The sequence below is a fragment of the Lissotriton vulgaris genome, chromosome 2_1 (assembly GCF_964263255.1).
Source record: "Lissotriton vulgaris chromosome 2_1, aLisVul1.2, whole genome shotgun sequence".
Lineage (NCBI taxonomy): Eukaryota > Metazoa > Chordata > Amphibia > Caudata > Salamandridae > Lissotriton > Lissotriton vulgaris.
The window spans coordinates 1987002743-1987026751 of record NC_141687.1 but is presented as its reverse complement, the minus strand read 5'-3'; the positions used below and the strand labels follow the sequence as shown (position 1 = coordinate 1987026751).

At 46.5% G+C, this 24009-nt stretch overlaps 1 protein-coding gene across 6 annotated transcripts in view; it reads right to left on the bottom strand.

The window, feature by feature from the left end:
• TP53BP1 (tumor protein p53 binding protein 1) overlaps positions 1-24009 on the bottom strand; it is a 1075988-nt gene that overhangs the window by 185432 nt on the left and 866547 nt on the right. For all 6 annotated transcript variants that reach the window (XM_086958203.1, XM_086958207.1, XM_086958208.1 and 3 more), the window contains one exon: positions 5085-5300. In XM_086958203.1, coding sequence (XP_086814329.1) covers positions 5085-5300 — 216 coding nt within the window. The remainder of the gene's footprint in view (positions 1-5084; positions 5301-24009) is intronic.

The following is a 24009-nucleotide window of genomic DNA, read 5'->3' as shown; positions in this document are numbered from 1 at the left end:
CCTGCAAGGCCTGTCTGGGTCCTAAAGATTGGGGATCTAGTCAGAGAAAAGATTGCGGACAAGAAGGAATTTGGGTCTTCTTACAGACAAACCAGTACCTGTCCTAGCAATCCACGGATCAAGAACAGTATTACTGCCACCCCTTGCTGGTAAAAAGGAGAACAGGTTTATGTCCATCGACCTGCTCAAACCACATCATGTGGCCAATCATAAGCAGTAGGCCAAGTGGACTCAGCCAATGTAGCAGACGCCCTAATCTGGCTACTGAGAGACTCATCACTTTGAAGAATCTGCAGTGCGAAATGCAGGACTAAGCAACAAAGCTATGGAACTTGTACCTCTTGAAACCCAAATAACAGTTTGTCAAGAAACACCTGTCTACAACGAAGTAGCATCAGACTACACAAATGTAACACGTGATCAAGTGGTTCAGCGATTTCAACTAATCCTGATGCTATCCCTACAATTGACAGAACTACCTCTGGCTATTTCATTAACTTTGATACGTTTTCCGAGGATCCCAGCGAATCTGAAACAATGCCAGTAAAAAGAACTTTGAAAGAACAAGCAACAGAACTTTTTCATCACCTGGAAAAGACTTATCTAGTTTCGTCATGGATTTTGGATTGTGTTGGGTGTGCTTTTTCTTCTACTTTGGTTGACTCTGGTAATAACTTTGGGAATGCTGATAAATGGAAGATATGTTAAAAAGGACACAGCAAGTAAGAACATCAACTTTCTACTCAAGCTACACAAATCATCTCATTGTGAACAAAGAGACTTGTTATCAGTGAACATCACAGCCGTTCCTATACCAGAGGGTATAGCTTGGGACAGAACTTATTATGACATTTTTAGCCCATCGGAGCTGTTGAAGATTCAACACCAGTTCAAGATTTCCTTGAATGACTTTGTTTCATCTAGTACCTTTTCTGATGATTGGGACTTTGAGACTGTTAATAATATGATGTCTGACTTAGAAATGTCTGCTGTATTTACAAATCATGAATACGTAGAAGGTTCATCAGATTATGAACAAATGTATTGTTATAATCACTATGTTCATCATTTCTTGCACAAATCTGCAAACCCTAGAAATGTATTAATGTATAACCAATGGGAACATTGTCCTAAGCCACCAAAGGGTAGCTCAAAAAAATATAATGGAAAATGTCCATACTTTTCCGGCTTCAATGTATCCAATCCAGAATCATTTTACTTTAAAAATGAATGAAAAGAATGTTAGCGAATACTAAGCAAATTTATTCTGCAGCCTTTTATGCTCAGCTGTCTTCACTAGGTTTCGACTTTTGGAAAGACAACATTGAGACAAAAACTGTCTGTGGCACAAAAGATTGGCAAGTGCAGGCGATTGAAGCTTTATTTAGAGCCTGCATCATCCTAGAGCAAATTTTGTTTTTGAATGACACTGTCCAACAGACATCTTGTCTTGGTTTAGCCAAGATAAAAGTCCTAAACAATCCGTCCATACCTACACCTACACCTGTTAGTGATAGGGGGAGGTCGACGTACATACTATTTTGCATCACAACAGAACAGATCCAGATTGGAAAAAATGGTTAATCTGGCCCACAAACACAAACAACTGTCAAGATAGATTCCTGAATAAAACACGGGGGTTAACATTCACTTGGCCAGATCCAAGATATGTTCAGAGAAAGCATCCAGGAAAAGTAACAACATACAGTGTAGGGAAACTATACCTTGAATGGCTACAAAGATCTACACTTTGGGATGTTAAACAACACTTATCTTTACTTCAAGATGGCGCTGATCTTAGGGAATTCTTGCTAGGACCAAGAAAACCTCGTCATAAACGTTTTATATATGCCGGTTTCTATGCTGCTTGTAATGAAGCATGGAAGATTACGCAATCAGAGACTGCAGAAAGAATATGAGAAATTGACCGTATTAATTTAGTTGACAATGGGTTAAAGACTCTGTCGTCCAGGCTATATAGTCTTTGAACAGCATAGTATCCTCTGCCATAGACATCATGGAACAGGACTTAGTCATGTTGCAACATGGTCAGTCGCAATTACGTTCTATAATGCTATTAGGCTGGACATTACAAAACCTTCGTTCAGGCTATGTGCCTTGACATTTAATCAATACTACGTCACTGTTTTCAGTATTTAATCTCACTGATAAACAGATCAAACTGGCACAGAGGGGAGCAGACTATACGGTGCAGAGCATTGAAAGACAGGAAAGATTGCCAATAACTGTTGCTGAAAAACCAGCCACAGAATGGATTATACATGGAACAATCACTCTGCCTGTTACAATTTTCCATTTTCAACATTGCCTAAAACACATACCAGCAGGCACATATGAAAGGTTGGGTAACGAATACATCAAGACATCCTGGGAATTCCCAAACACACACAGATGTTGGAGTGGCGTAAAAGAAGTGTTTCTTAGTGGTAAAAATTGTGAAAACGAACTAAGAGGCTCTCTCCTGTCAGGGTATTAATTTACACGGGGCCTGCGATGGTTCCTCTAACAATTTATCCTGCCACCTGCAAGGGTCACCAGCTGTGGTGATTGATCCAATTTTTGGACAGCTTTTTAATGGAAGTTACCGCATGTTGAACAATCACAGCTGCTGTGGCATGTTGCCAGGTTTACCCTGTCTAGTAACTGACTAGTAACTGTGTCAGCCAGGGACACTTGCTGTATGCAAGTATTGTTTCCAAAAACCAAGACAGACCTGGAGTCGGTGTTATGGCCTTCACTGAACAATTGATACTTTAAGCAGTATGAAAGCCATTCTTTTACAAGAAACTGTGCCACTGACCTCGGCCAAAGAGCCACTTTTTCTCTCCCAGCACTCTGTCGGGCGATCATCCTAGCCACAGGAGCCCATGTGCTGGGCTGGGAGCCCAAAGGGACGTCAGTGAGGGCCTCATTGAAAGGCAGCAAGGGCTCTGGAGAGGCTGCTGCTGACTGAAGCACCTCAGTCAGGAGGTTAGTCCTGACCGCCACCGTAGGAATTTCAAGACCCAAGGCCTCAGCCGCCCTACGCAACACCAGAACGTAGGAAGCTCCCTCCTCCATAGCCACGGTAGGGGGGGAAAGCATAGCAAGGTCTGGGGAAGTGTCCAGACCACTGGCAACACCCAACTCTCTGGCAAGACCCAACTCCTCTCTCCAGTCCAGCTCTTCAGGCCCGTCTGTCCAAGGGTCAACAGACCTGTCCCAGTCTTCCTCACCCTCCTCTGGTCTCCACTCCGGATGATAAGGAATGCTAAGGAAGAACAGCGGTACACAAGTACCCTCCTGCGCCGGTACCAGCGTCGTCCGATGCCGGTCTGGCTCTGTGTCCAAGTCAAGAGGAAGGCCAGGGTCGATGCCGGCCGGGGACGCAACCGGCGCGGAGGTGGCGGAGGCGTCGTCAGAGGGAAAGGTACCGTGAGGTCGACCAACACCTATCCGGATCCAGGACTGGATTCTTGGGGGCCCTGCAGCACCGAGGACGGAGCCGCCGGCATCGAAGGCCTAGAGCCCCCAGCCGAGTCTGCGGGGCCAGAAGGCGCACCAGAGTCGTGCTTCTCCAAAGATGGAATGGAGGGCTTTGTAAAATGCACAAAGCTGAACAGGGGACGCTCCCGCTCCCAGGAAGGGAGAGAAGCTCAGAGTCATCCCAGCAGGCTTCGAGGGCAGTGCTAGAAGATGACGACCCTTCGTGTCCCGCGTCCAGTCGGCCGACGGATGGGAAGAAGGCAAAGAGCAACGATGCTTCTTCGCCTTCTTGTGCTTCGACTTACCGGATGACGAATGATGGTGGTGGCTCCGCAACCGCTCCAGCGACCTTCCTCTTGACCAGGACTTAGAGCGGCAAGGAGCTGACTGCCGGGCCTCCAGAAGCTTTCGGGACCACTCCTGAAAAGACTTCGGGTTCATGGCCCGACAGTCAGAGCACAACTTCGGGTCATGGTCGCACTCCAAGCACCAGAGGCAGACGAGTCCAAGCCATTGTGCAACATTCTATCCATCATCTTGTGTGTTTAGACATTAGCTTGTGACCGGAGTCACAAGGCTTGAAGCCGGTCCGACGATGGGACATCCCTACGTACACCAGGAGGCAAACGACTCGAAAAAGATGTCGACAAAAGTTGTAAAGGTTTTTGTCAAAAAGTGACTAAGGGTACCGCTCTCTCCGGATCTGTGCTGGCTGGAGTGGGAAAAGAAAGAACGGACGTCAGCGCACAGGGGCAGCGTCTGAGTAGATACCGTAACGTCATCCTGGGGATCACAACGCCAGCGACGAAAGCAGAGTCAATTGAAGACACCTATGTGCAGGGGTACTGCTGAGAGAAAAGATTCTCCGGATCCAGACTGACACCTGGGGGTAATTCTAAGGTAAGGAATCTATAACAGTCTCTTTCGGATCAGTATATTATAAAATGCCCTGTCACATTATAAGACAGATTAGCCTAACCCCCGTCCCTTTCTACAGAGGAAAACTGATCATACAGCAAAGATCTCTGGGATTAGTTGCGGACCCCAAACCTTTGCCTACAAAGATGAGCGTTCTACATCTCAGATACAGCTGTGGTCTTCTCTCAGAAATCTCTTTCTCGGTCTGTCACAATGAAGTCCATAACTATATGACAAGGTTTACATGTTCTTAAATAGCTGCATTTCTGTGTTATATCTAGGTGTGAGTGCCTTACCAGAACAAAACAAGGGACATTGTTGTCTAACCTTGTCTTGCGTGTTTAGGCTAAATCCAAGGAAAGAACTGAATGAGAAAACAACAGCAGGTTCGGTGTGAAAATACAATGTGGCACAAAAGCAATCATGTATAGTAACATGTGCAAAAGCTAATGCAGCCTGTGTTGTGCACAGTAAGGCTGCCACGGGCCATGTACGGAACACATGATAATGCATTTAGAAAAAGTCTGCGGTGTAGATATGAGACTAAAAGAAAGGACCTTGTGTTGATAATAGCCCCTTCCTATAGTAAACCTTTGAGACATACAATTTGTTGAAACACTGTTCATGTTAACATCGGTGTTCAATCAAAATAAATTAACACAGAGATATAGGTAACTCACCCTCCTCTTCCTCACTGCTCCCAGTGAGACAGTCTTGTGACTTCTGCCGATTGGTCAATTTATCCCTAACTGAAGCAGCTGTAAGCAGAAATGCATATCCAATGAAGAGGGTTTTAGTCTGAGGTAAAGGCCCACGGCTGTGCTCCAATTCAGGGCGTTCAGCTCCATTATCGCCACTTTCACCAGGGCTTAAAAATTCTTCACCTTTCGCACCACCTAGCAAACAAAAAAAAGGTGTTTTATTCTCTCAATTTGTAATCTCTGTCAAAAGAAAATCTTGCCTTTTCTAGCCTTTTAATGCTATAAGCTTCACATTCCATGTTAGCACTCAGGACTGGGAATCACATACAATATTATCCTACACCATCATTCCAAAGTGCTCATAACACAGCTCTATGATTTTGTAAATGTTTGTTTGTGTTTACATGAACATTTCCACACAACTACTATCATTTTAAAGAAGACCTTCACTTTCTTAGATGTAATAAAACAAAGTCATAATGGTGTGTCTTCTTAACTGATTTTTAAAAAAACATTTGTGCATTTCTTAGGGCTGGGCTTTGGGGTTGGAACAACTGAACAAACAGTTTTCTTCTCCAGGTGCTATTTGGAAGAACTGGGTTCATTCTGTTTTCCCTTACTAGGACTGTCATGTTCTGTGAACAAAATTGGTTGTGGTCTAGTTGTTAATATCGGGGGTCTTGTTAGGTCTCAGTTAGTCAGCATTTAACAGCTGATGCTGCATAGCTGTTAACTGGCCTGATAAGACTACTGTTACACCGCAGGCCGAATCGCGACCTGCGGCGCTGCCCGTTTTCTTCTCGCTGGCCGCGGTGCAGCCTGAGGCGCCCCTTCATCCTCGTCGGGGGTGTGGCACGGCAACCCACTGTTGCTGTTTTGGCGGCGTCGCAGATAACACCAGCGGTGTCTGATGGTTTTCTCTGTCGAGCACGCCACGTACTTGTGCAGCGGCCCATCCATATCATGAGGCACCTTTTGAGTACCACAGTTCCCAGACTGGGACTCCGACCTCATGTACCACCTTGGGGCACTACACTTACCTGGTGATGGCATCTCGTGGTTCCCTTCCTTGGGGGGCTTATTGTTGCTTACTCATCTTCTCCATCTTGCTCTCAGAAGGCAATGGGGGAAGGTTATTTACCTTCCTAACACAGCGATCTTCCTATACTTGCACTTCACTCCTTTCTCCATTCAAGATGGAGACATCTCTCCTTCCTGTGATGTTACTTCCTGTTACTGTATGTCACTTACAATGTTTCTGCATATAAGGAATCAGAACCTTTCCGTCCTTGCATTGCAACACTCCTTGTTGGGTCCTTGGCTCCTATTTTGGTGTTCCCTTCCTTCTGTTGGCGCTCCTTTTTTCCCTTGCGCCTTCTGCTCCAGTTTGACCTCCAGTTTTCTCCTGGTTCCTCTTTTGCTCCTGGTCTTCCAGTGTATTTTGGCCCCTTGTCTTCTACATTACTGGGGTCTAATCATCATCTGAGGTTTTTCCCGTCCAAGGTTTTCCTTTTGGGATTCCTTCTGGAGGGCACTGGCTGCTTAGACTTTCATTGTCGGCAGCACTGTAGCTACCGGAAGGGTTCGCCCCTATCTCAGACAAACCAGGAATTACAAAAACCGCAGCCGGGAATCATCCCAACGCCTCAAGACTGGTAAGAAAGACCCTAAACCCGACAACTACAAGCACCATTTCAAACATGGTATGCTTGCTTTGTTGAACTATGTTTTCTGCTATTTTATTGTATTTCAGCCACTTTGTTACTTTCTTCCAAGTCGCATCTGTGTTCAGTGGTGCACCAAAAAATTGTAATACTTTTTTTCATTCTATGTGAATCTTAGAGGACTGCATGATAGGGTCATAACTCCTAGGCTAACACTATCCTTCTGGATGGCTTCAGTGGCAGGCAAAGCTGCTCCTCAACATGGTTTGCTGGTGAGGCTTTTCTGCTAATTTCCTGTTCGGGCCCACAATGTGCAATTAGTACTGCTAATTGACGTCCATTTATTGCTTTCTGGGTCAGGTGCTTGTTGGCGATTATCCACTTAAGGGTAGATGCTGCATGGATACTCAGCAGATGCATGGCTACTCAGCAGAAGTACCACAGGTGTACCTATAGCGAGCCCTTCTCACTCGCCCACACCTGGTAACAGCCAGTGGAAATCAACTCTTGGATCTCTGGATAATTGGCCTGTCCATCTTTGCTGCAGTGACGAGTTGTTTTGTTTTTTGAACACATCATTCTGTGTTCTTTATATTTGCAGTAGACTTGTTTTATGATATTTTTTATCGGAGATTTTTGCACAGATTTTTCAGTCATGATTGGTTTGGGGCTTTTAGGTTAAATTGTTATATCAGACGACATTTATAATAGGCAAGCATTTTAGCTAAAGGGTTCTTTTGTTAAAATACTGTTATGCATTTTAATTAACATTTTTCCAGCATTTGTAATCTCCCATACTGGAAATTATTCACCAGGCTAGCATTTTTTGACTTCAGAAATGTTGACTTTAGGCTGGGCTGCTAAGGGTAAAACCTGTCATTTTTCCTCTTTGGTTGATTAAACGTTTGTGACAGCCATGTTGGGTCAGCAGCCCAGTTGCCATCTCTAGCCAAATCATTTGTTTAGTTCCAGATGATAACTAATGGCACAAAGCTACATGTTCACGCAGCAGACCACCGAAGGCAAGCCTCTCTGTTCGTCCAACCACTACCACACCAGCTAGGCTGCCTTACGTTCCAATTGTTGCAGTTTGCTTCTCACAAACTAGTAAGATCTCAATGCCTTGTCTACTTTTGCAAAACACTGGCTTCTCTCAACAGGCGCCTTGTGCTTTGTGCTACAGATTTTCAACATCCTTATCTGAGGTCAAGTTTGTGCTCTATTGTCTGCTCACTTTATTTCATTTCCTTCTCTTGCAATGGGCTACCTGTTGTGACCATGAAGCGACTTATGTTGTATTTTGGTACTCAACAAACTCATTTAAAATGTGCTCAAATAAATGTTCATTCTTTAATTAAACATTGGACTGAAGATTCAAAATCTTTAACAAAATCTTCAACTGGATGTTTTATTAGTTACAAAGCCCTGAACAACTAAAGATTTTGCTCCTGATATGACTTTCGTCTGTTGGATTAATTTTATAGTGTTCCATTTGCCTCAAGTTGACTGGAAAGGTGGGGTCTTGGCAACTATTTTCACGTGTACCTTACAAGTGTCCCCCCTTTAATTGCTGTATTTTCTATTTCAGAGTACTTGGGTTTTAATATTGTTTTCTTTCCTGTATCCATCACTGGCCTTCTTCGTTACAGGCCTCCCCACATAAATCATAGCTTTTGCAGTCTATTAACTGCCGATTTCTTAATCTCACCGTATTTTTTAGCCATTCATACTTTTTGTCACAGAGGTATTTACCATTTGTGTAGACATGCCGATAAATCTAAACACTGATCAATGCTCTCTCTGACTTAAATCTCAATTAATTTCTGGCCCCACACTGCGCACTGTTTGGACACTATTTTTTGCCCAGGCTGGAAAAGTATTTTCCTCTAGCTTGAATTGACTATTTTATGATCCCTTTTAGATGTTTCCTACCTCAGAGATATACTTGAGTTCATAATCTTGTTAAGGCTATTAACAGGCAAGCTAAGTCCAGACTTCTTGCAGAGGACTTTTGTAATTCTCTCTCAGAAGTTAGGAGTGTTACATCTTTTTTGCCCACTTCTACACCTTGAGGTTTTTAATAACAAAATCACACGTGGACTTAGAATGCACTGTTTCCACTTGCATAAAGGAGAGCTGGTCCACAAAAGGAAACCAAGACCACATTGGTTTTCACCGATTTGTGAAGGTGATAACACACTCAAGAATACTCTGGACCTCTTGAGTTTTCAAACAACAAAGTCTTTAAAGAGGGTGATGAGTGTGTTAGGCATTACATCTTAGTGTCCTTAGGCTCAATCCTTTTTGTATGAATAGAATCAAGGGAGTCCGTTCTTTATAGAAAAATTGCTCTTTATTTGTGAGGACAAAGACGTAGACAGCCGACACGTGTTTCGCCCCTGTGGCGAATTGCGCCAGGGCTTTCTCAAGGCTATTTACAATTTTATGTATTCTGTATGCTTCGTCATTCTTTGCACAGTAAGTTTCCTTATTTGGTCCAGTTTGTAAATTTATTAAGGGATTAAATCCCTGGCGTAACCCTTAAGGTTTCTCGTCTCTTCTGCCGTTTCCGCGTAAACGGAATACCGAATACATAAAATTGTATATAGCCTTGAGAAAGCCCTGGCGCAATTCGCCACAGGGGCGAAACACGTGTCGGCTGTCTACGTCTTTGTCCTCACAAATAAAGAGCAATTTTTCTATAAAGCACGGACTCCCTTGATTCTATTCATACAAAAAGGATTGAGCCTAAGGACACTAAGATGTAATGCCTAACACACTCATCACCCTCTCTAAAGACTGTTTCCACTTGCGTTATGAATTATGTTTTAAATATTATGAGTTTTCTTCATCCTGAAAAATGTGTAACTACCATGCCCACACATTTTTATCACATGGAATAATGTTAAAATTAATCAGATTTCAGAAATATCCTGGTATGGCATTATTAGTCAGGCAGCAGTGAAAGAATCCTAATCTGGAGGGTTAAAATGTGTTCTCCAAAGGACTGAACTCAGAAGCCAACTCTATCGAATGGACAGCGTAAGTAGATAAGGACATTCTTTCATTAGACAGAGTATGCACCAGAAAGAACATTACTGAAGGTAAATAACTTGTTCTTCTGATGGACACTTCTAACCACAACTTGTTCTTCTGATGGACACTTCTAACCACATATTCCTGGAAGGAGAGAAAATCTTCTTTCCCAGCACATCAATACACTTCCATTCCATATCTGGCGGGGCTATGAGGAAAGCACTGAAGTTTACTATAATGCCAAAACATGAACAAATGGGCTTTCCTGCATCAGATGATGCGTTAGAAAGGCCAGGTTTCTTGGGGCTGGCCTTAACAATAGGATGGCTCACTGACAGGCCTGAGTGAGCTTCAACCATGCCACCATCAAAGCCTTATCACGACCTCACTGAAGGGTAGTAATAGTTTGAAAATTGAAGGATCTGGCTGCAAAATGTGTGAGAAATTTTGCCTTAGCCTTCACAGTACAAAACTGCTATTCTAGCAGCTCTGCAAACCATCACAGTGAAAGAGCTGTCTTTGGTAGGGGGCTCCAATGGAAGACCAATTCAGTCTCATCTGAAGTGTCAAGACCACTAGCATTCTGCAAGTCTAAATACAGATCAGCATTAGTGCTGTCAGGGGGAAGTAAATAGTATGCCTCATCTTCATGATCTTTTTCAGACTAGAAGCTGGGCCTTAGGAATTTTGTAATGTGACACCAGACAAGATTTAGCCAAACTCTGCTATGGATCCAAAACTGGCACCTGGCTTAGATCTAAAACTGGCACCTCCACAGCAAAGGCCGTCGGAGAACAAGCTGGAAACTGCATGGCCTTTAACAAAGGTGTGCTGGCGTGGCTTGTTCCAGAAAGGAGCCAGGCAAGGCCCTACAAGGATTCAGTTGGTGCGGACGCAGACACCATAAGAGTAAGTGCAATTGGACAGCTTGTGGGACCAGGGGAAACATTGGGACTTAAAGCACTCGAGGGGCCAAGGATAATACGAAAAAGCTGCAGGATTGCCTCCTCGGAAACTCAGGGGACACCGGCTCCAACTTTGAGACAGGACTGGAATTAGATTATGGCAGAAAAAGGCAAGTACTTGAAACACCGACTTCACAACCTCTCCCTGCATCCGAAGTGGGGGAAAGGGTAAACTCCTGCTTAGACTTTTATGTCTGTGCCACGACTGGGATTGCCATTTAGGACATACTCGAGAAGGGCGACTTGGACCATCTCCAACACTTAGATCGGTAATGGAACTGGCACTATGAAGTTGATCACTCAATCAAGTAGGATTTATAAAAGTGCAGCTAATCCCCTGAAAGGGTATCCAGAAGTTTGCAGGCACCGGAGGCTTATTCGAAAAGCCAAGTTTTGATGGCCATTCGGTATTCCGGATGTGAGGTGATGATCTGGAGGTGCTGTTCTGGGTGTTTGCTGTGTTGCGAGAGAAGGAGAGTCCTCCACTTCAGCTCCGGTAGATGCAGGGAGTATGGGCAAGTGAAAGGGAGGCAGAGTATAGTCTTTTTTGATTGTCGGTGGAAGTTCAGGAGGTGGCTAATGTAGGCGGGTCCTTGGTTGTGTAGAGCCTTGTGTGCGTGGGTCAGCAGCTTGAATTGGCATCTCTTCTGTACCGGGAGCCAGTGGAGTTTCCCGAGCTGCAGCGTTCTGTATGGTCTGAAGTCTCTGTAGAAGTTGTGCAGCGATTCCTATGTAGAGAGCATTGCCGTAGTCCAGTCGGCTGGTAATGAGGTCTTGTGTAACGGTGCGTATCATGTGTAGGGGAAGCCACTTGAAGATCTTATGTAGCATGTGCAGAGTGAGGAAGCAGGCGTTGATCTGTGATTTTATGGTAAGCTTGTTGTCAATGATGATTCCAAGGTTTCTGGCATGTTTGGAGGGAGTGGGTGTCGGTGTGGGTGTGGGTCCTAGGGCTGAGGGGCACCAGGAGTCATGTTGCTGCTGTTGCCAATACTTCAGTCTTGTCTATGTTCAGCTGCAGTTCTTCTTCATCGAGTCACCTCACTTCTTGTTTACAGCGTCATACAGCTTTGCATCTCGCTCCCGGCTAGCCTTCAGGTGCATCAGGGAGCACTTGTCGCAGTACTTTAAGTCATGCTTGCAAATTAGGCAACAAAAGGCAGATGGCATGCGGATTCATAATTGACATCTGTACCCTGTAGGTGCAGCATGGATTAAAGCCTGCAGTCTTTAGAGGGGACATTTATTCTAACACGCTCCCATCAGAAAGTTTTTGAGGTTGGTAAACACAGAGAAGATGTTCAGGAGCATCGCTCTAGATATGCATCGAAGGGTATAGAAAACAAGCATTTGCAATGCAATAGTAGCTCATTCAAGCGAGCTCGTGCTATTGGCATTGTAAATGACAATGCCTTTTATTTATGTTTTGGGTTTTAAAACATAAATAAAAGGCATTGTCATTAATACTAATAGCTTAAACTCTTGTAAATGTGAGACCAATTGCATTGCAATGAAGGGCCTTCTCAACAGCTTGTTAAATTGAAGAAACCGGCCTGCGACGCCTTCAAAGCAGTGATAAATAGTGCTGTGAAGAAGATGTGCAAGTGTTGTAAATTACACAGACACAAAATGTGAAGTGAGAGTTACAGATGATCCGAGCTATAAACTCTAAAAAAGCGCTCCAACACCTTTCGCTCTGTGATTACAGTGTCGTGGCTCAGGAGGAAGAGTGGGAGGGACGCTATTTCCTGTCCTCTCCCTTATTTGAGTGTGAAGGGTAGCATTGCGTAATGTCATTGCTATCTTTCGCTTTATAAAAAACACTCCAGCTGTAGTAGGGCCATGGATGGCTTCACCTCCTTGTGCAGGGCAAGCTGTGTTTTAAAGCAGGCATGGAGGGAGGGAGGGATGGTTTCAACTGCAGCTCCGGCGTCTTACAGTGCCCCTGCTATTACTAGTGAGCGAGAGGCGCTGAGGTGGTGGTATTGATATTGGTGGTGATGGTATTTTTGGTGGAGGTATTGGTGGAGGTATTGGTGGTGGTATTAGAGGGGCTGGTATTGGTGGTGGTATTGGTATTGGCTGTGGTATTGGTGGTATTAGTGGTGGTGGTAATGGTACGTTTGGTGGTATTGGTGGTGGTGGTATTGGTAGTGGTATTGGTGGTGGTGGTAGTGGTGGTGTTGGTATTGGTGGTGGTGATGGTATTAGTTTTAGCGGTGGTATTGGTGGTATCGCTATTGGTGGTGGTATTGGTTGTAGTGGTTTTGGTGGTGGCGGTATTGCTATTGGCAGTGGTATTGGTGGTGGTGATATTGGTGATGGTATTGGTGGTACTGATGGTCTTGGTTGTGGTGATATTGGTGGATGTGGTATTTTTATTGGTGGAGGTATTGGTGCTGGTTGTATTGGTGGTGTTGGTATTGGCAGTGATATTGATGGTGGTGGTACTGACTGCTGTATTAGTGGTGTTGTTATTGGTGGTATTGGTATTGGTGGTGGTGTTGGTATTGGTGGTGGTACTGGTGGTGGTATTGGTATTAGTGGTGGCATTGGTATTAGTGGTATTGTTGGTAGTGGTGGTATTGGTGGTGGCAGTGTTGGTATTGGTGGTGGTATTGCTATTCACTGTGGTATTAGTGGTGGTACTGGTGGTGATGGTGGTATTCGTGATGGTATAGGTGGTACTGATGGTCTTGGTTGAGGTGATATTGGTGGTGATGGTAACATTGGTGGTGGTATTGGTGGTGTTGTTATTGGCGTGGTATTGATATTGATGATGGTGGTATTGGCGGTTGTACTGGTTGTGGTGGTTTTGGTGATGCTGTTATTGGTGGTGGTGGTGGTATTGGTGGTAGTGGTGATGGTATTGATGGTGGAGGAGGTATTGGTGTTGGTGGTGTTAATAAAACAGGCTTTTGAAAACAACCCGTCAGGTGGCTTTAGTGCAGATGACATATAACGTAGATGGTCTGTAGTCAGCTTCAGCCCATTAGCACACGATTCTGTGCTACCTGGAATTCACATGACTTAATTCGCTAATCATTTCTAATTTCATTTTACTTGGGGGGTTGAAACAGACACAAGATAATGCTGGGTAAAAGTGATTGAAAGCAGGTGCCCATGTTAAGGGGGTAGCCGTGCTGCTTAACAAAACACAAGCGGTTTCAGCTGAAGCATCTCATGTCTGGCCTGCAATATGAGGAACTTAATAAAGTAAATAGTGCTTACTGTCTAAATAACAGGACCTGTGTAACAACCGAAGTAAAGGGGCCAGTAGCCATGGGAGTTTACAAATGAGGACAAGGCTGTACTAAGGAGGGACTAACAAGCCTATGTACGAAAGGCAATGACACAAGCCAATGAAAAATATGGGCAGTGGGAGTGGGCGCATATTCACCCCCATACTACAGCAGTCACGCAGAACGAGCAGCGCATGCGCGCTGCCGTTAGGCTCAACCTAAAAAAGGAAATAGTCAGTGTGTAGGGGTGATGCCAATATATGGCTCCGTGTAGTGGCCCCTGGCACGGACACTGGAGAGAAGGAGGGGACGGTTATTCAATGGCGCTGACGTGGGTTTTAAGTAGTGAGCCGTGGTGGTTATAACTCACTTGATACCGTATGCAAGGAAATGTGGTATTGGGCAAAGCGCCCCATGTTGGTGAGATCAAGCAAGGATCGGTATTATCGTGCAGGTATCGCTATAATGAACCTCAAGGTCTTAACACTGTCATAAGCGTGATCATGCGGGTGGAATTAAAAAGTTACGGCTAGGATCATGTCAGTATTTCTACGGTCTGCATACTGTATTGTAGCCATGATCCTGTGTGGTTAGTGTAATCGGGAGGTGAGATGGCTCTATGTGCCCTAGTATAACCGGCAGTGAAAAAAGCATTGCTTCGGCGAGGGACGGGGAGCATTCCTTTGACGGCTGATGCGGCGGGCGGGGGAGCGGCAGTCTTTCCTTGAAGTCTGATGCGGCGGGCACGCGATAGGCTGGCAGCACTGTAAACAAGTCTTTGGAGGAGGGCTGATTAATGCGATGATGCGAGGCGGCTCGGGGGAGTAAACGGTAGGCGCGTGCACGGGCACATACACTCAACGTAATCTGCCTGGTGGTTTCAGAGCTTGGTTTGCCCTCTACACTCTCATCTATTTATCACTTACGTGATAGAATAGTCGAGACCTAAAAAGGGTTTCCCTAGGAGAGAGGAAGACAGGCCTCTACAGGCTAAACTGTGCAAGGTTTGAATCTTTTCAGCAAGATGCTCGACTTTGTTTTCCAAGAATGCAAAGTCAGGTCCAAGGTCTACCCCGCCTTCAAACTGTTGTGAAATAAGAAACCTCCTCCAAGTCAGGGCCAAAGGGGTAGGAAATGCCCCCTTCCGAAGAGGTATCTATGCCACTGGTACTTTGTAAATTTAAATAAAGGCTGGAAACAGCGCAATTAGGAGGCAGGAGTCCTCTTCCAAACATACATAGTCCTTATCACTGCATCTAAATCTGAACCAAAAATGTCCTCTAAAAAGGTGGACCTTTGGGTTCTGGAGAAAGGTTCACATAGTTGTTCACTGCTGACATTCACCCTGACTCTTTTTTTGCCACATGGATGAATCCTACTCCAATGAACTCAATGGTAGGAATTGAAGCAGGTTCCATGGGCGGCGTCACCATGGACTTCAGAGGCAGTGCAGAGGGAGACCCAGAACCAAGAGGGGGTAGTGATTTGGTCAAGTTCAACTTATTCTTAGGCATCAGAGCCTGTGAAAGTGTGGCATTAGAGCTGCAAGAGTTGCAAAACCCGCAAGAAAGCCCCTCCTATTTAGGGGAAAAAATCTGCTTCTTTGGCACCAGGGGTTCGCTCTTTCCGACAACATCAGTGAACAACATTGTGACTTCAAACGGTCCAGGGAACAAGATCTCTTGCTCAAAGAAGATGATTTCTCCTTCCTAAGGGACTTATATGCTTTGTTTAGGGAGGATGTCTTCGGAGAAGTTTTCCTGGAAGAGGATTTGCCTTTTGGAGAGGGAGCCCTCTTTGGGGGGTGTCCATGCAAGCAATAGCCAAAAATAACTTAGCCTCCCATACCCTGATGGCTTTCGGAAGCATAGAAGCAGAAGAGTAAAGATACCACATACAGTCATCATGGAAACCCGAAAAGGACAACTTCTTGCAGCACTGTCTGCAAGACTAGAAGTCTGAAACTCTGAGGAGACATTTCAACTAGTTTATCTAAAAAGCTGAGATTGTGGTCAGTGAGACAATGAGAGAGTGCTTCGGAGTGCATTAAGGAGACACAGTAAAACAGGAACTAATGTCACTGTGCTGGTTGGTGACTAATCAAAAGCAGTCTCATTGCTGGAGCTGCATAGTGCCACCTGGAGCTGCTGGCGAGTCATTGCTGAAAAAGATTTCCGGACCAGTATGCAAATGGAATATGTATCCAGCACAAATTAATAAATTCATGTCAGTTTGTCAGTCACAAAGTGATGTTGTGCATCAACAAATAGTACTTCATTGAGCCGAGGTTAGGAGACGAATTGGCATAAATAAAAGTTAACAATTTGATTTGGATTAATTTGATTTATAGATTTGTTAAGCACATAAATTATGCCGGAGGGGATCTCTCGGCGTTTGCGTCACCCGCACAAGTCACATTTTGATGATAATATTAAAGATTAAACAATCTTGTTTTCAGAGATTTCTTAAATGAAGGTAGGTCTGAAGTACAAGCTACTTACCTTCGCTAACGATGTATCTGGTAGAGACGTTTCTAGCCGCAGATTCCTTAACGTAGAATTATCCCCAGGCGTGAGACTGGATCCAGCAAACTTTTATGCCACTGCATCTCCACGCACTTGGGGACGGCACCACGTGACTCCGCCCTGACGTTGTCCGCGTACGTGACATCAGCGAGGTCACATAAGTCCCACCCCGGTGCGCCAGCATCAGTTTTCTTCTGAGAACTTTTCCGCGCCCAACGCGGAGCCATCATAAACAAAACTGTGAGAGTATGGGAACAGTATGCGAAGAAAATCAGAGAAACAGAAATGAAAGAAGCAAATGGTGAGAAACAGCACCATTAGTTACAGTGCCAGGCACTGCGTCACTGAAAGTCATGGAAAGAAAAGAGAAGAGCACCGCTTCGAGGGTCAACTCTGCAAAGTTAAGGCGATATCCTCCCTGGAAGCAGAAAAACATGTTAAAAATATCATGGCAGACGATGAAAGTCTGCACCCACAATCTATAACAGTGAGGGGGCAACAAGTCCGGAACAGATGAGTAACGACAATCTACCCCAAGACAACACCATCTAAGAGTGTTGCATCCGCTGTAAAAAGCTAAGGGCCGAGGCACAGCCAAGAGACCCCAACCCAGAAGACTGCAGAGGAGTTAGAAACCCCAAGCAATGAAAAAGGGGAAAGATATGAGTAGGCCCCACAATGGAAAAAAATAGATGTAGGGATGCGGAAGTACACATGAATCTATCGTCAAAGTACCAGACAGGAAGGAGTGGAACAATTAAACAGAACGAAGCATTCTGCCAAGGAGGAAGTCAAAGAGGCACTCGCAGAATACAAAGCCAGACGGAGGGAGGCAAGAGCAGAAGACCAAGCTGGAGGCCCTCGGAGAATGGAGAGGAAGGGCAGGCCGTTTTGGAATCTGTGGCTAGAATCGTCTCTACCAGATACATCGTTACCGAAGGTAAGTAACTTGTAGATCTGATAGAGACTACTAGCCGCAGATTCCTTAATGTAGAATAGGCACCCTAGCCATACCCAGAGGGACCCTCACCAGCTTGGGAAAAACACAGGGCCTCTACAGGGGATGTGTCATGGGGACTGGAAGGACGGCCCAGCCCCCACCAAGCCGAAGTAACCAAGAACAAGGAGAAGGGAAGGCCAGGATACCACAAGCCTACTCGAGGTACAAAGGGCATCCACCAGAAAACTCTGGAGGGACAAACAGTGCCCCAAGAGTACCGAAGGAAGAAAAGAACCACCTAGAATCCAAGGACAAGAGGTGGAAACGGAGGCAGAGCTCTCCGCTGGAGAACATACACACAGCGTAGGGGACCGCTGAACTGGCATCAGCCCAGAGGCAGTGGACAAGGCAGGAACGGCCCCACAGCCGAGAAGCGCAGGCGTGATAAGAAAGACACAGTCGCGCAAAGCTCCAGCAGAGCAAGGGACAGGTGCACACGGGGGACACGCCAACGCCCACAGAGGTGGACCATAATGACCAGGCGTGCGCAGCCAGCAGCTGGTAAATACTATGAAGTAGTGAGCCCAGAACAAGCCAAGCGCAAGACGAAGGCAGAGGCAAGAGAACCCCAGAACAAGTCCCAGAGAAGGACCGTTCCAGTGGCACAACCCGATCCATGAAAAGAAGTGGGACCAGCCAGAAGATAACGAGGAGAAATATGTAGTACGGACCTAAATCTGTCAACCAGAACACAGGAGGCAGAGGACCAGGCCGAAATGTTGGAAAACAAGGTGGAAACACCACAACACAACACCGTAGACGGCATGCCAAAGTCGGTCTGGTGACTTAGCGGATACTGAGCAGGACAGAACCTGGAGCAGTACAAGCTGCGCTAGGACAGAAGAAAAAAGACCGCACCAAGCTGTGTACAGTGACGCCAGGAAAGGCAAGGAACCCGAGAAGGTGTCCACACCCGCCCAGCTTAGGACAGAGCTACACAATAGCTACAAGTACCCCACCTAGGGTATGACACGTCCCAAAACAAAACATAAGAACACCTCTTAGGGAAAAACCCTGCAGCAGAGGTCAAGAAAATAAAGGGCCAGTGGGTAGCACCACAGGCGGCTTACTTATCAGCCAAAAAATACACAGATGGTCCAACCTGAGGAGCTATACGGCTTCACTAACAGCCAAAAAACACACCACAAAAGCTAAAGGGCTGTACCAGCAGCCAACAGTACAGAGGAGCCAATGTAAGGACCCTGAAGGCACTCCAAGCTACACAGAACACACAGATGGGCCAAACGAAACACTAGGCCCAAAGAGAAAGGTGGGAGAAACGCCTCCCATGAGGCATGTTGGACTTGGCCCTTCTGGCAGGTTCACTCCTGAACTTTTTGCCTTTTAATGTTACATCAGTATAATGATTTCTGGTCTTTGCGCACTTTAGCACTGTGGCGCAGTGTAAAGTGTGTGCGCTCTCTGAGTGCGTGTGTGAGATTGGCCTGCCCTCCCATAGGAATGCATGGGGAGGATGTGTGTCCATGGTAATTCCTGATACGTGGGGAGTGCAAGGTTGAGTTTGGTACGTGCGAACTCGTGAGATGATGTGTGCGACGTTCATGTGTCTAGTGTGGAAGTTCCACTTCTAGAAGTTGGCCTGTCTGTGCAGTGACTGTCTGGCTTGTGATTGGCTGGAGATGGCTGGTGTGCCTGGCTCCAGAAGTCAGGATGGGTCTGCCCCGGTGGTGAATGGGGAGATATGCATGTTGATGGCAGGGAGGGGCTGCACCTAGGACCTGAATAGGGCTGGGCTTTCCCTACACAATGATGGCTCCGCCCCCTGTGGTGTGACTGATGACCCTAGCCTGTCTAGTGAATGGAGAGAGGGGCTGAGCAACAGAGTGCTCCAGAACCAGCTGCGTCTGGTTTTCCCCCACCTTGCACCCTAGAGACAAAGGGATTTTGTGTATAAAAAGAGGCTGTGACCTCATGTTAAATGTTCTTGTTTTCCTAACTAGAATCTACCAGGGGCGTGCTGCTACTGGGGCCCAGGGAAAGGCTTGCCTCCCTAGGCCCTGCCCAGCCCCTAGATTTCTGGAGGACTTCTGCCTGGGGCCCCTGTTGCCTGGTCTGGGACGACTGGAGGGGCTGTTCCTTGCCCCAGGACTATCTTTGCTCCAGCTGTTCTTTGGAAATGAGTGTCTTTACCCTTAGCGCCTGGGAGCGCTTGATCTTATATTACTCTTTATCTTGAGGGAGCCAACCCCTCATTGTTGCCTTTGTAATGGCAGTGCGGGTGCTCACCCCGCTTATTCTAATATTTACTTGCAGGTGCCCATCCTGCTTGTTGTCCCGTGCGCAGGTACCCACCCTGCGTCTTCAGTTTTATTTAATAATCAATAGCGGGAGCCTACTCCGCTTTATGGGGCCTTCATTTAAATTTATGGGTGTGTTTTTGCCCCCGAGAACGAAGATTTCCGGTTTGCGGCCCGCCTGACTGTGGGCGGGGCCGCCGGATGGTGACGCGGGCAAGGAGTAAGTGCGGCAGGAAGAGAGGCAGGCCGAGTGATGGCCGCCCGGGGCTTCCGTGAGCTGTGGAGAGCCCCGGGGCCGCCAGGAACAAACCGCCAAATGTTCCAGGGCTCCCATGACCAGGAGGGAGCCCCGGAAAAGGAGTAGCCCGGAGCCTTGCGGCTCCTCACCAAGTCCCGGTCCCGAGATGGGGGACCGGGTGAAGCAGAGCCCGCATGCACCACCGCCCAGAGGAGCCCCCCGCCAAAGGAGAAGCAGTTGGCCCGGTGAGTGAAACCGACTGGGGCGGGCTCCGGAGAGGCGTGTGTTGGTGCCAGTGTGCAACCCAGTGGCAGGGGTGCCTTTAGGGCAGCCCCAGATGGCAGTGGGCCGGCCCAATGTTTCAAGAGCCGGCGAGCTCCAGTGAAGGGGGCATTATTGGGTCGAAGAGGCCCCCATGAGGTGCCAGTGCGGGCACCGTGCCTGTCCCTGAGCGGCCCGTCCGGCAGCGGGCCGTTCTAACGTGGCCATGAATATTTAAAAAGGGGCCAGAGAGGCCCGTGTTCGTGCCCCTGAGGCTCCAGTTACTTTTAGAGCCAGAGGGCTCCACCTTTGGGGGCATTTCTTTCTTTAAGGAGCTCGTGGGCTCTAGGGGGCAAGTGTTGCCCTATTATTTGTCGAGAGCCTGGAGGGCTCCACCATTTACGCTATATGTGAGGAAAATTAAATTTTGGCCATGTTGTGTTCCCTAGCGCGTACCCCACCGACTCCATGTACCAGCTTAAAGTGCATGCAACTTCCCTCCTGTGCCAGCTATGAAGACGCAAATACATTTGCGTCCACCGTCAACTTGTCCTCTTTCAGACGCACCATGAATGGATTATATAGTCCGTTCCTAAGTATGCTATGCCAACGTCTTTTTGTAGTACACTTTTCACTTTTTTCTGCTCTAGCCAGAGTAGGCCCTGAATTCCTGCCATCTGAACCTCTTTTGTGGCTCCTGGCTCTGCCCAGGCTACCTCTGTACTCATGAACTATGTCCTACATTCAGCGCGGCCCCTTGCGCTCAGCTCAAGCCTGCTTTCTGCCAAGACTGACTATAACCTTCGAGTTATCTGTTCCGCTCCCCGAGAATACATTCCTGCCTACTAGATCCTGTAAATATCCTCTCCAGCTGCAGAGCCAAAAGGCCGATCTGTCTTAATACAAGTAATTCATAGCCTCCGTTGCCATGCTTCCATGGAAGGCCCCGTGCCCCCACGCTTCACATGTAGACGCTCAGGCGCTCATACACGCATTCACAGTTAGCATAAAATAGCTTCTACCCTAGAGACCTTTCCGCCCAGATAGTATAGTTCCTAAACATCAGATATCAGATATGATAGAAGTACAAGTTGATCTGACATGCCAGACTTCTGTCTCTTCCCGTCAGTGTAAATGTCAAGACCCCTGCACCCCGTCAGTCACACGTCATACAGCTGCGCGCGCATCCAAGCTTCCGATTTTCTGCTGACATTGCAACATTCTGTTAGCACCACCCCTTGGTGCCACCCACTTACGTCACCTATCAGTGACGTTTCTAGTACACACCTCTAGTTCACGCCTAGTTTACGCCTCTTGATGATGTATTGGTACCACGTGTATACTGTTATCTTGTCTTCTCTCAGCTGTTACGCCTCTCACACTGAAACTTATGATGTAAACCAAGTATATAAGCTATGTAATGTCAATAAACGAGAGCGCGCTCATCTATCCCTTCTGACACCCCTGTGGTGGTCAGAACATGATATCCTGATTCCTTTATGAGGAATAAAACCCTTAGAAACTCTAACACCACGGACTCTGTTTTCTTTCCTTTTAATTGAGTTATCATTGATTAAGTACTTACCTGCATAGAAATTAAGAGAGTAAATTAATTATTTACGTCATTTTGGCGCCCGAACAGGGACCCCTCCCCCACCTCACGCGCCGGAAGGTGCGTTGCAATCCGTGTCCCCTGCCATCAGTTAGACGGACAACACGTGTACTGGCAGGATTTCCTGCATCCCCCTCTGACACACGGAGGTGACGAAGACTGCGATCAGTGCCCAGACGAGGCGGTGAGGAGTGCGGAGGATCCCGACCAGAGCCCAGCCGAAAGAAGCAAGGTCCGAGGTGTGAAGAGGCCCACCAGTTTTCCGAAGTTTTCCGAAGTTTTCCGAAGTTTTCCGAAGTTTTCCGAAGTTTTCCGAAGTTTTCCGAGTCGAGTCCAGTCGAGTTTTCCGAGGCCTTCTGTTTCCGTGCTTCCCGGTGAGTACCATTGCTGGGTCGTATCTAGACGGGTTTGGGTACGCAAGTCCGGTCTGCACTGTTTTTAGGCAGTGTATCTGTACTGTTTAGCAGTATATCTAGGATTCCGAATTTCTGCACTGTTACAGCAGTGTATCCGTACCGTTGAGCGGTACATTCAGTGTAGGGGGTAGTTAGCTATGTTTTCAATGTTTTCATGTGATTAATGTTGTGGTATGAATGTGACTGTTTTACTGTGTATTATTGTATTTCTTGTATCAACTAGCAACTCGTATTAAGGAATAAAAATCTAGCGTTCAGTAAATAAGTAAGCAGGATGCCGTTTCTCAGTAAGTTAAAACAGATCGGAACTAGGAAAGGGTTACTAGAGGAAGAAATTCCTATCCCCCCTAGGGACACTCCAGGCAATTTTATGTATCAAAAGCACGGCATAGATGCCATATTATATCTAGATTTATGGGCCGATTACACCAAACACCTAGACGAGAGACACAGATGGCCTGTTACCGGAACGTGGGATGCCGAGTGCATCATGAGGGTAGAAGAAGCATTATGGAAAAAGAAAGCTAGGCAATCTCAGAAGGACGCCATAGAATTTTGGCGTAAGGAATCACGTAAGCGTGCTGACAAAGCACTCCGTAGAGAAGACAGACTTAAAGAATCAGATAAAGAGCGAGAAAACGAATTAGTTACTGAAGGGATCCGAGTAAAAACAGAACAAATAGACCGTGCCCGAAATAATGTTGTAAACGGTATGTACCTCGCAGCAGATGGCCCATCCGAAACTGAATCAGAGATACCGAAAAACTTACCGACACCATTAGTTCCAACTAAAATAATGCATAAAACTACTAAAGACATATTCCTGAATTCATATCTAGAGGATGTAGCACCAGCTTATACCAATCTGCCTGTTCGTGCCCTGCCTACCGACAGGGCTGGGGGTGGCACTACGCCCCCAGATCCAGCTCCGCCGGTACCGCAACAGACCTCTCCCGCTCCGCCAGCTCCGCCACCCCCCGTACTTAAGACAGACCTACCGAAACCAGTACTACCTGATCTTACTAAAGGACAGATTCAAGTCCAGATACAGACTCCACGGAGAGATAATGCCCAAGCATCCGCCTCAGGAGGTGCGACAGCGGGTCTACAGACCCCGCCACCGACACACAGATTGCATTTAAAGGACACTCAGAATCCTTTCCAGTCTCCCTACTCATCCCGGCTTGAGGCATTGAAAGATAGGATGTCATTCTGCAGATATGATCCAGTACCCGGAACAGACGATCTAATGGTATTAGCATCACTGCGCTTAAGATCTGCCACCGATAGCTTGCTATGCTGTGTGGGAATGCAGGAAGCTCTCGACAGACTATACAAATTCATACAGACAGGGAAAGACCCCGACAGTGTTAAAGCTGCCATGTATAAACAGAAAGTTGACGTTCAGAAACAGATATTACGATTCTTCATTAATTGTGTGATAAGAGAACGAGACAGGCCCGGGACAGATCAGAGTGAATTAGACGCATTGAACAAGTGGGGCCAAAATATAGCAGAAGCAAAACATGACAAGGGGACTAGCATAGCCACTATGTCCCAGAAAATTAGAAAGGCAGTATTAGTTGCACATCAGGAAGAAACAGATAAAACCTCCTCCGGGGAGGAAGATGAAGATGAAACATCAGGAAAGTCTACAGACACTATAGCATATGTAGGTAGGGGAAAC